At 36.8% G+C, this 12,216-nt stretch overlaps 1 protein-coding gene, 1 long non-coding RNA gene and 1 other non-coding gene across 4 annotated transcripts; 2 read left to right on the top strand and 1 right to left on the bottom strand.

Moving 5' to 3' along the window:
• Window positions 1-22: 22 nt before the first annotated feature.
• Window positions 23-149, top strand: LOC113462694. The gene has a single exon (XR_003385638.1). It is a non-coding gene; the product is annotated as a U11 spliceosomal RNA (small nuclear RNA).
• Window positions 102-636, top strand: LOC120112699. The gene is made up of 2 exons (XR_005514297.1): window positions 102-189; window positions 273-636. It is a non-coding gene; the product is annotated as an uncharacterized LOC120112699 (long non-coding RNA).
• Window positions 637-2,297: 1,661 nt separating this feature from the next.
• On the bottom strand, window positions 2,298-10,561 carry LOC103706557. Of its 2 annotated transcripts, XM_008790694.3 has the most exons (6): window positions 10,004-10,540; window positions 9,413-9,513; window positions 7,246-7,343; window positions 5,631-5,839; window positions 5,368-5,420; window positions 2,298-2,673 (listed from the first exon to the last, which is right to left on the bottom strand). In XM_008790694.3, the coding sequence occupies exons 1-6, from the start codon at window positions 10,398-10,400 to the stop codon at window positions 2,626-2,628; spliced, it is 906 nt and encodes a 301-aa protein (XP_008788916.1). In that variant the 5' UTR covers window positions 10,401-10,540; the 3' UTR covers window positions 2,298-2,625. The 2 variants fall into 2 exon arrangements, with proteins under 2 accessions (XP_008788916.1, XP_038988140.1); XM_039132212.1 differs by lacking the exons at window positions 2,298-2,673; window positions 5,368-5,420; window positions 5,631-5,839 and having other exon boundaries at window positions 7,242-7,343; window positions 10,004-10,561.
• Between the last annotated feature and the right edge of the window lie 1,655 nt (window positions 10,562-12,216).

The following is a 12,216-nucleotide window of genomic DNA, read 5'->3' on the forward strand; positions in this document are numbered from 1 at the left end:
GGGAAAACGGCGATTTGGAGATTAAAAGGGTCGGTTGGCTATGTATGCCACGCCCATCCTTCGTTGGTGGGTGCTGTATGGATATCAAGACATATGGCCGACATAATTTGTGGAAACTAGTAGGGTTGGCTCGCTCGGCCGACCCTCTTATTCACGTCAAAATAATCTTCTCTCGCTTATATTCTCTCGGTAATAGACGGCTGTCACCGCGAAGTTATTTGTGCTGCTGGTGCTGGGACTCCCAAGCTGACGCCTTTTGTATCGGTTCCCAGATGCTGCCTTCTGTTGGCCTTATCCTTGCCCAGGCGTGGGCTTTTCAATGGGCGTTCTTAACTGCTGCTGAGTTGGGTTTTCCAAGGCTACTCCGAGAGGAATTTCATGGACAATTCAGCCTCTTGTGCGGGTCTTCTTTGCGGATTTCAATCTGATCATATATACAGATAAGTATTCGATTCAGATTGCCATATGGTTCGGAAGACAAACAGGACTGCAGACTGCATCACCTCTTTTGCTACTCACATTGTTTGGACTGAGCCCGACTCTGTTCTCTCACCTTTATGTAGCCTTCTTTCTATTGATGCTGACGGTACAGAACGGTACGTACCAGTATCAAACAGAACTGGTATCGTACAGCTATATTTTTCAGTTCCGACTATTCGCAATCGGTATCGGCCGGTACCGGCTCATACCGATCCATACCGACCTCAAATTTTTTTTGGCTTTTGGTTCGAACTAGCCGAAACGGTACAGTACCGATACCGGTATCCACCGGTACGTCGGTACGGTCGGTACAGCGAACCTTACTAAAGATAGTATTCATGCTAAGCTGACATGAACTACCGTTATATTAAAGAAAAAAAAACGCTTGCTGATTGGCTAGCTAATAATACTCGAATCTCTCTTTGCATTTTATACAGCTTGTGTATACAGAGGACGTAATGACTCTCCCGGGAGAGCATACCCCAAAACCAAAAAAAAAAGAGAGTGGGTGGGTGAGAGACACAAAAGACGCACACAAATAATGAAATAAGGGTAATGCCTTGCGATGTTCATTTTTTGGCATGCTCTTAAACAGCCCATAGTATGGCTTTTTCGCTTCGGAGATGGTATATGGAAAAACAATGAAACTGAACCGAGAAATACTGTTCTATTTCGGTTTAGTTTGTTGGATTAAGAAGATCTAATATAGGTTCATGGTATCATATTGAGAAGATTCGAGTATTGCTATTTTGTGATAGTTTTTTGAAGATTTTATCTGAAAAATCTACCTAAAATATCTACAAATATTAAGAAAAAGAGAGAGAAAATAGGCCTTGCAGTCAGGGTAGATTAGCGAAAGATTTTGGATGCTTTCCAATTCCTTATATTTGTCTAACTTCTAAACCTCTCATTGCTATACTTCCCATTCCCAGAATCCGAAAAAAGGCATTAAGGTATGAAGTAATCAATTAGAAAGAGGAGAAAATATTTAAAAAAATAAAGAGGAAAGAATGTGGTGAGGACTTGGATGAAGAGAGATTCCCAGCGCCGAGCTTCATGAATGAGAGATGTCCCACAAGACACGAGAGAGATATCTCTTCGTTTCCAAGTATCTTTGGATTGGCATTTTAATGGTTGCAGTGGTGAGTAGAACAAGAGATGTGGCAAGATAAGGTCCTATAAGAAAAGAATAGTTGTGGCAGCCCAATGAGATCAAGAAGCTTCAATGGCTATGGTGGTGAAGAAAATAGATGGTGAGATAAGCATGCAAACATGCATACATATAGCTGGATTAGTCTATACTTAGAATAAAATACTAATCAAATTAGATGTAATTTATTATCTCTAAACTACTTTAATACAAAAAATCACCTCTAATCTTTGCAGAGGATTAAAGAAAACAAATATAACTTCATGTTATTTAATTCATCAATTTTTTTTGACAACTTAATATATAGATCAGAAATCTCGAAATTAAATAATTTTTTATATAAAAATAATTTAAAAAAAAGATCACATCCAACGACTCGGATGACGTAGAACTATCATTATCCATTGTATGTAAATGTGTGCATGTATAAACTAAACCAAAGTAGCCAGTTTGCTTCAAGTTTGCAGTTTGGTTGGTTTTTTTGAAAGTAACCCGTTTCGTTCAAATGTGCAGTTTCGTCATTATTTTTGCACACCCCTTTCAACTTTCGGCTGTCAGGCCAAAAGAGAGAAAATTGTCATCATACATCATGTAAAATACTAGACAGACCCTGAGACCTTTCACGACAAAAGGCTATCCCTGAAACAAAAGAATTCTCACTTATTCATTGATCAACAATACAAAAACCACTTCAAAAAATAAAATATTTGCCTATCATCAATCCATGATATAAAGTATCCTGCCCATCTGCCAGATGATCGACTGCCCATAGAGGAAAAGATATAGGTGTCTCATAGACACTCTACAGGCATAAATTGGAATTCCACAAGAAACAGTAAACACATCAAATGAGATATATGCAGAACCCAGAACCGCAGGCTTCTCACACAGTGATGCACTGCTACTGTCGCCAGGCAAGAACTCTTAACCAAAGCCACTCTAGCTGAGGTTTCTTTCCCATCCAATATGTTCAAATTTCTGCTGCATTGGCTGCCTTACTTGCTCGCTTTGGATTTCCTCTCATCATCATCACTACCTAAACCCTGTCAAACACAATTTGTTGCAGTGCATCTATCAATTTGTAATTTTGAAACAAAAGGTAGTAATTTATTAAATGCTTTAAGGAAACCAAAGACAGCACAAGCATGTGGTAATACAATAACTCATGCTCTGAAAATAGGAAAGTATTGAAAAATTGCAGAGTATAAATGGCATACAGAAAACTATGTTTGTACTTATTGTATGTATGTAATGAAGTCCCCTAGACCATCCCTCAAAAAGAGGAATTCAAGGATGACAACAACAGTTAACTACAGCAGATCACATCATGGCATGAATGTGTTGACCCTGACAAACATTATTGACCCATTCCTTATTAGAATAAGCTTTTGTTTTCAAGACATTGGTACCATGGTCTCTCATAGCTCAAGTTGCTCGAGGCCCCAAGCTAAAATCTCCTTCAGTTTCAATTATTGATTTAATTAACCTGGTTGTCATCTAAACACATTTCGATAGTTGTATAATTTGTTCATCCCTCCACACGTGTGATCCAGCTGGCACGTGGAGGAGGGGAGGGAGTGTTAAACTTTTGGTACAAATGGTTCATTAACAAAATGCTTTTGTATAACAGAAATCAAATGAAGCGACCAGGTTACAAAAAGCATCATTATTTTAAAATGCAATGCCTGCGGCTGCATATGCAGATGGAGTCCCTTGAATGCATAACATTTCCTATATGCAGTTAGTATACGCGATAGGGGCGCGTATGGGCCAAAGAGGCAGTCCTCTAAGTACTATGTGGTGCATATGCAGCAAAGTTAACATTGTTTAGCTGCAATATACAACTTGCTTATTGATATACAGCCACATATAAGGCACACTTAGCATTGTACACACACATGCCCCCAACTTATGCGAGCACATATGAATGGGGCAGGTCCAGGCTGATGGTCAGGTTGGATGTGAATTTCAGACATACTGGATACATGTATATTAATATGTTATTATTAATATTGCTAATATTCATAAAAAAATGATTTCATTATTATATCTAATATATTTTGAGGGAAGTGGCGGCCACACTAAACTTCATAACCTATGTTCCCATGCCCTCTGGTTGGTCGCCAAAAGGCATACGAATGAAAAAGCAAGAAGGATATTGGGTTTCTCCAGTTGATAAAGTAAACGGTCTGTTCTCCGACAGATATGCCTTTACAAGACAGCTATCCAGCCATCCTCATCTTCTATGTCCTCGTCTCTACCATGTGCAATCCCTCCATGATTCTATCCCTACTACAAACATCCTAATTCTTTTAACTGCTCTCTATATCTTGCCCTTTCATCTCCTCCACACCCCCCCTACTCTCCCTCTTTTCTAGACCCACAAGGCCCAGGAAAAAAACAACAAAATCCAGACCACCAAAATAGCACAAGTCAAAAATCTCATCAGAAATAAAAATCTCAAATTCAAAATACCCAACCCAATAAAATATCTTCACTTCAAAAGACTCTCAGATATCCAATAAGAGTAAAAGGCAAGAACTAACCATAGAAAAGGGTTGCTTTTCTTTTTCCTTTTTGCCATTTTGTGTGTGTGTTTGTGTGGGGGGGACAGAAGGGCCCTTAAGTATTCAAAACAGCAGCCTTCCCAAGATTTCCAACCCTAGACCTGGATTCAAAATGGGCACATATCCTTTCTTGAAGAACTCTTCCTATTTGAGGAGCTGCACTTGATCAAAAATTAACCAGGAAAAAAGAAAAACAGCAAGATAACAGATTCAATTGAAACATAAGTGTGAACCATATCAAGCTAGTATTTCTAAGCCTAGCTAGATTAGCAGGACACGAACGACTGAAGGTAGGCGTGTTAGGAGAAGGGCGGAGGAACTTAGAGGACATTTGCACAAAAAGGATGGCTAGGATGACTTCAATAATGAATGGTTTTTTCAAGTAAAAAATTTTCTTGAAGAAAAACAGGACATGTCAGTGGATTAAGGGGTAGATGGGACATGGGAAGGCAAACATGGTTCCTGGCTTCTTTCATATATTTTATATGCATCAAATATAGCATATAAACTATATGCGGTTCTTGACCGCCTGCTACTGCAGCGGCCTTTTAAAACACTGAAGAGCACATCACCAAAGCCTGTAATGCAAAAATACTTTGTCAAACTCAACAGAAATCATGATAAACAATTGGCGAAAGGATCATTTTTTAGGTGTAATTTTATTGGAAGATGGAAGAAACGAATGCGAGTAGTGACTCATAATCTTTGCAAATTGAAATGGTGTGTGGTGTTAGATAGGAAAGAACAGTATATGCAACATATCTCTGAAATTTGGGGGTTATCCTGCTTCCTCATTATTGTGGTTATGAAACAGAAGTAATAGTATACCAACGTAGAGTAGTTTGAAAGAGTAAGCATCCCATGATAATTATTCAATCATCAATTAGAGACAGGATACACATGCAAGTTGCATCACACATATCCAGATTTAATATATTGTTGCATTTATTCGTAAAAGGTTCAGCAAACTAAAATTGTTTGTTAGTTTGTTTTTGTACCAAAAGAAAAACTAATATTGTTTATTTTCTCCAAAAGAACAACCTAGCTGCGTCACCCAGTAAGAATCTCATAAACCATTTATTGCAACGTTACATGCATGCATGAAGGAAGAAAGAAAAAAGGGAATTAAAATGGAAATTCCAAAAGCTGCAAATGCCTGAGTTATCTTACCGAGTTGCTTCCAACCTTATCAAACTCATCATCAAGACCATCATCACCATCATCTGAAAAAGTAGCATATCACATGCATACGTCAGAAAATGTTAGTTACTAATTATATTACATAATTATTTCCTCCAGCAGTTCCTAATGAAGATATTTCACGAATACCTAGGGACAGCGAAAATAAAGTGCTAGTACATATACTCTTTGGTTAAATTTATCATCCTTTTGATAAATGAGTGACAACAAATACGAAAACGCAAATTGCCTACCTGGACCATCATCATCACTTCCAAGGTCCCCCAGAAGAAACACATCCAAATCATGCTCTGTATTTGATGAGGTGGAAGTTTTACTTGGCAACTTCGATTCTTTTGCTTCTGCCTTAGTAGCTGGTGCAGCAGTCATATTTTCCGTAAGGCTATCTTTTTGCTCCTGTTCTGCCTTCATTTTTAACTCCTCCATATATTTTATTTCATAACTAATTGGATCCACATAGAACTAAAGTAAGGTAACTGCATATTTATTTTCTAAGAAGAAAACCATACAATGGTCATGTTATAAAAAGCAATTCTTCTTAACAATGAATTAGCATGCATTCTTTAAAGCTTCCAAGCCCTGGCTTGTTATCAAATACACCTAATGGATTAAGTAAATGTTTTGCACGTTCAATTTTGAAAGCATTGCAGAGTTCAACTGCACAGTTTCAAGCTATACATCAACAACGAAATAGTTTATACAGTATTTCATACAAGTTACTGCATTAAAGGTCAAAGAACTGTCCAACCAAAGGCATTTGCTAACTAGAATCAATGACAACGTTTATAGCCAATAAAAGCTTTGCAGCCAATCTGCTTGACAAACTTACTTTATCATAAGATAAGTTAGAAGAAATGTTGATTCACCAAAATATTAAAAATTCGCTTTTTTTAATGTGTTCGCATCATACACCAGAACAGGAGAGAGCACAATAAATAGTGGCAATATGTGTAGCAGAAACTTAGTAATACCTGCATGCATGTGTTATGAACAGGTAAATTTTAAAACTAAATGGAAAATAGCATTCAGAACATTACAGATTTTAAAGTATCAAATATAATATAATTTATCTTGAAGAATACCTAACTCACATGATACTGTTTCGTTCAACAAGCTTTCAGAATAAATAGATGAGAATGCAAAAGATGAAAAGCATAATATGAGAAATTGTTAAATAAGATGGAGTGAAAGTCATCCCACATAATCTACATTTGCCAAAGCATGAGCTGTTCCATCAGAACCTTACATTCTTCAAATATTTACTTCAAGCTATAAAGCACCCTTGCGTTACATTTGAGGTTTCATTATAAGATTCATCTACATTTCTCATGTTATTTAGACAGCTTCCTTAAGAACATCATTCTCTTCATCTAGATTACCCAGTAGCATTCCCATTATCAAAGATTCCAATTTACTCTTCCTACATTATATAGGGAAATTTAGTAATGTCCTACATCTTTTCTAACACTGCAATCCCCTCCCTCAGATCTGGTATAATGTAGAGTATTGATTCTACATCTTAAAATACATGTACATGTGAAAACTACATTGTTCTTCAATTAGCAAAACTAGCTATTTAGTTGGCGATAGCGGTATAAGGTAAATGCATATGCAGTCACACATGCACGCACGCGCATGTATGCACAGATGAATCAAACTAGGGCAAGAATTGTATATGATGTAATACATGGTTGTGAGTATGATTCTGATATGGAAGAGAGTCAGGGTCAAATAAATAGAGGTGAAGCAGGCGAAACATTAAGCATGAAATGTTGATCAAACAGGTTCGAAAAAATAAAATATTAAAAAATTATCTGATGGAAGAAACCACAAAGGGAAGATACTTACGGAGCCACGTAATTGTTTACAAGTATAAAATATATTCGCCAGAATTTTCTCTCTTTCATGTGGCGTGGGCATAGCTCATATCTAAGCTTGGATATTTCCTGAAATACAAAAGTAATTTATCTATTTAATTCATGTAACGTGAGATATAAATGAAACCAGAGGAATTGAAAGCATACGATAAATGCTTAATCTTAAGGTCAGCACCTAAGTAGAGATACTGTGCAAAGATGCTTGCAAACCGACAATCCTTTCTACCCAATAAAAGAGAAAAAGGGAAGGAAAAAAGCATACAAGTTGATAAACTAATCTAAGTATGCAAGTTGATCTCATGAATGATAGGCACATCCCACTCATCAAAACCAATTTTGAAACTGTAGGCTCTAGTTCTACGAGCTTGACAAATCAGCATAAACTAGAATCTTCAACCTGATTAATACACTCCAAATCTCACTCATGTTCCAAAGACCTGATTCCTAAGACTCCAAGACATCTTGAATGAAGTATCATTATCTCTATTATTAATTTTATCAAAATCAATATTATTAAAATAAGAGATGCACTTACATTAACTTATTTATTATTGATTCTCCATTTACCAAAATGCAATTATTAGTAAATTTACAATATTAGCATTTCTAACCACATATGTACCACAATTTTTATTTTTTATGAGCTCCATTTCACTATTCTGGCAATCCTAATCCACTCTCATGCTCCCTTCCAATCCAAGTAACTGACAAGGCTTTTATCCAACTCGACAGTAGCAGACCATCAATTCTTCTCCTACTTCTTCCCTCTCCAACACTTAAAGAGCTTGAATTATCAATTTCATTACAAGTGCACAAATTACATGTCTCTTGAGAACAACTATCCCATGGCATGATGTGACGTATCAAATTCCCTGTAAGATATCACTAAGGGCTCGTTTGGTTCGCGGGAAGCATTTTCCTTCCTAGGAATATGATTCCTGGGAAACAAATTCCTAGGAAGAGGATGCCTAGGAAAGTACTTTTGGCATGTTTGGTTGACCATGGGAAAGTGACAAATTTTCAAGATACTTATGTTTGGTTGGCCATCAACTTTCCTTGGAAAGTTATATATAATTCCTATTATGCCCTTAATAAAAATTAGGTTTTTAATGCCTATTTAATGCTTCTTTAATGCTGAAGGGACTTTTTGGAAAAAAGTAAAAATGGAGTGATTCCCGCCTCATGGGAAAGTAACTTTTCCATGTTTCTCATGGGAAAGACTTTCCCATGAAATGTGGGAATCACATTCCCATGGGAATACAACTTTCCCTTCTCTCTCCTTTGAAAACTCCAACCAAACAAGAGGCATCTCATTACTTTCCCGTTGACCACACTTTCCCCCCTTCTTTTCCCGCGAACCAAACGAGCCCTAACATCTGCTATCTTGCCTTTGGGAAAGAGGTGCCGCAACATCATTCTCTCAATTAGCAAAGTATTAGACAGATTAAATTGTACAGAAATCAGCTCTTAAAGTTTACCTAACTGCAAATTTAAACTCCTCAATTCTCAAAAAACTTTCTAATAGGTATAATCAGTATATCGTATTGCATCTTAATTTAGAGCATGGGTTTCACAATGATTCAAAAATCTCTCAACATCTTCAAAATGAGCAATACTTAACAAAAACAGATTTAAAATATGAGTAGAAGGTGGCTGTTAGGGCTGTAGTAGCATGAAAAGTGGTGGTAACATTCATCATTACCTAACTCTGAAGTTGCTTTATGCTCATTATGATGTCTGACAAGTTAATCAGTAGCAAGATATTAGACGCTCCGGTCATACATATAATCACCAAACTGGAACATGAAAATGCCAGCATCAGTTTCCACTAGTGGATCGATGCAGCTGGAACTTGTATTACATTTTTTTTTTTTTGACTCAGATATATCCACCCGATATAATTAGTACAGGCTGATTACATCTTTTGCAATACAAGATTTTTTATGTTTCAGCTGACAGTATGGAAGGAGACTATCATAGCTAATTAGGGGGAAAATCAGATATCCATTTATGTCAAATCACAAACCCGAAAAGCATCAATTGAGCCCAAAAGAAAATAAGATAAAACCAAATGAAAGAGATCATATTGAGCTATGAACTCTATAAAATTAAATAAAAGGTGATAAAAGACAAAATACCTTAACTGTTGAGAGAACAAGCATAGCATGTCGCGCTTGCCACTCATTAAGATCCTGCCTGACATTTGACACTGTTGGAACATCTGACATTTCCGGTTCATCTATAAACAAAGCATATTAAAAGACTGAATAATTTATAAATTTTAAAATCAAAAGAAAGAAGAGAAGAGCAAAACAGACTGTTTATACTAGAAGCCAATCCCAACATCTATCACTGAAAAACAACAAACAGAAGCCAACTCCTAAAGCAGCCTGCTTTACAAAATCCACAACTGATAGACCTTATAAGATCACTACTGCGAAAAAACCCCAGATGCCCAGAATCATACAAAATTTATCGCATTTATGAATAAATCTCATAGATCCATTACATTCTAAAAAAAGTAAAAAACTTCAACTTCATTAAAAAAAAAAAAAAAGATTAAAAATCCTCCCTTTCTAGTTTCTTCAGCATCCCTGCGACCGAGAATTTCGAATAATAGGAAACATGCCCTAGAATCTAAAGAAATATAGGCATATTTTGTATAATTTTTGAAAAATCAATAGCATCGCATTGAGATGTTGATGAAAATATTCTTTCTTTTAACAGACCTTCCATGGGGAAATCGCGGAAGGTGCCGAGGGGGATCCCCTTGACGAAGTCCCTAAGCTCCTCGGTGATGCCGAAGCGCGGCGGATCCGCAGCCGGGTCCGGCGCGGCGGATCCGCCTGGCGCGAGGGGGGAGATGGGGAGGGTGGGGAGGTCGACGGCGAGCGTCTTGATCTGGTCGGCAGCGCGGATAGCCTCAGCGCGTATGAGGTCAGCCTTCTTAGTGGCCTCGGAGGCGAGCTCCTTGGACTTCTTGGCGGTCTCGGAGACGAACTCCTGGGAGAACTTGGCGGCCCCCTTGGTCAGCTCCTGCGACCGCTTTGCTGCCTCCTTGGAGATCTCCTGCGACCGCTTCGCCGCCTCCTCCGCGAAAACCCTAGCCCTCTCCCATAGATCCATCGCCGTCGTCTCCCGATCGTCGAGAGAGAGGAATAAAGAAAAGGGCGAGGATTGAGATGTTAGAAGGAAGGGGGAAAGAATGAGAAGGGGATCTGCGACGACCGCGATGACGGTTGGATCCTAAGACGTGTTTTAGGAGAGATTAAGCTAAATCGCGTCCGGAAAGAATGTTGGGGACCCGCGAGCACAGAATCCACGGTTGTTAGTTGACAAAACGAGGACTTTGACTGTGGATCGGTGGAATGCTAACGGTAATGAATGCCACTTGGCACATGCATAAGATATACAGCTATGTGTCGTGCCATGGGATTACTAGTTTCTGCCAATGTTGTAGGTTAACGTAAGTAATGTGAATTTTTGTTTTAAAAGGAAAAAAAAAAAAGTTCATGTGCCACCGTACATATGAGGGTTGCATCTTTTAGGCGAAATAATGATTGATCTTCTTCTTTCATGGCATCTTTCATTGGATTATATTATGAATAGATCTTTCAAATTTTTCTATCCATTCACCTGCATAGATTTTAAAACGGTCGTTGCGCGATTCAATAATAAATTCATGTAAATAAAAGGTGGATTTTTTTTTCGTGCAAAAAAAAATACTTATATTTATTCTATTTGAAAGGCATTGCGCGAGCAATGGTTTAAATTTCCTATAATTTTATCATAATTCGATTTTAGATTGACTAAAAGATAGAAAGAGAAGCTTGGAGCTCTTTCTGAGTTAATGGATTTTATGGCCAATTAATGAGGCAAACAGGATATTCTGATCTCTAACATCGGGCCTACATGACCTGTAGCTCACCTTGACGGCCTTTTAGTGCACATAATTCATTGACGGTGGATATGTAGGGTTGGTTGTGAGTTTTGTGGTACCATATAATTATTTGCAGGCCTCTTGGACGCACTAGTTGTTGTAGGTCTAACTGTGGCCAACTTTGTTTCTAATGGAATTTTCAGGTCTACACCCAACTTTTGTGGGCCTAGACCACAATTTGGTATTTGGAGATAGGTTTTCAGATCAAATACAGATAAGATATTGTTATATTTCTATTTCTATTTATATTTTTTAACAAACATAAATATGCATATTTATGTTAAAAGGATGGTAAAATTATTATTCATATTTATGCTAAATGACTAAGAACATAAATCGAATGTTAAGCATATATCGATATCTTACTTGAACGGAAATGGATAGAAGTCGGATATTAGTTATATCTATATTTTTTTATCCAAATACAAATATAAGTAGGATATTATCCAGATATAAATCTGATTTTTAAAGAAATTAATGATGACAATTAACCTTAATTATATAATCATTAGGACCGGAACATAATTTACTATGCAAAATGCATATGGCACGAATAACTAAGGATTTAAGACGTAGTTATTAAACTAGCATGGATACTAACTCGGTCAAGGGTCCATATCACTGGTTCAACTGAATTTATATTAATTTATGGGAGTAATAGAAGTTATTAATTTTTAAATATTTTTAGCAATAAAATTTTCATAAGGAATAAATTTTCATTTATATCAAAGAAAAAAGAATCTATTTTCATAAAAACAATAACTAAAAAATGAAATATCATAATATATATCAAATGATTATTCAATGAGCTAAGAATAAGTAAAATAAATCACCTACATAAGGTTGAAACGCATACAGTAGCATGGTGGTTAGGTGCTTGCCACTTGCCCATTGGTTTCTACCAATTATTTTAGTGCAATATTGAATATCTAGATCCGGATCCAATTATATATATATATATATATATATATATATATATATATATATATATATATATATATA

This window comes from Phoenix dactylifera, chromosome 1 (genome assembly GCF_009389715.1).
Source record: "Phoenix dactylifera cultivar Barhee BC4 chromosome 1, palm_55x_up_171113_PBpolish2nd_filt_p, whole genome shotgun sequence".
Lineage (NCBI taxonomy): Eukaryota > Viridiplantae > Streptophyta > Magnoliopsida > Arecales > Arecaceae > Phoenix > Phoenix dactylifera.

Coding starts and splice junctions, on each gene's coding strand:
- LOC103706557 (XM_008790694.3), bottom strand. CDS start 10,400: ATGGATCTATGGGAGAGGGCTAGGGTTTTCGCGGAGGAGGCGGCGAAG. Junction 5,840..7,245: donor GTAAACAATTACGTGGCTCC/GTAAGTATCTTC, acceptor GGATCCAATTAG/TTATGAAATAAAATATATGG. Junction 5,421..5,630: donor AAGTGATGATGATGGTCCAG/GTAGGCAATTTG, acceptor CTACTTTTTCAG/ATGATGGTGATGATGGTCTT.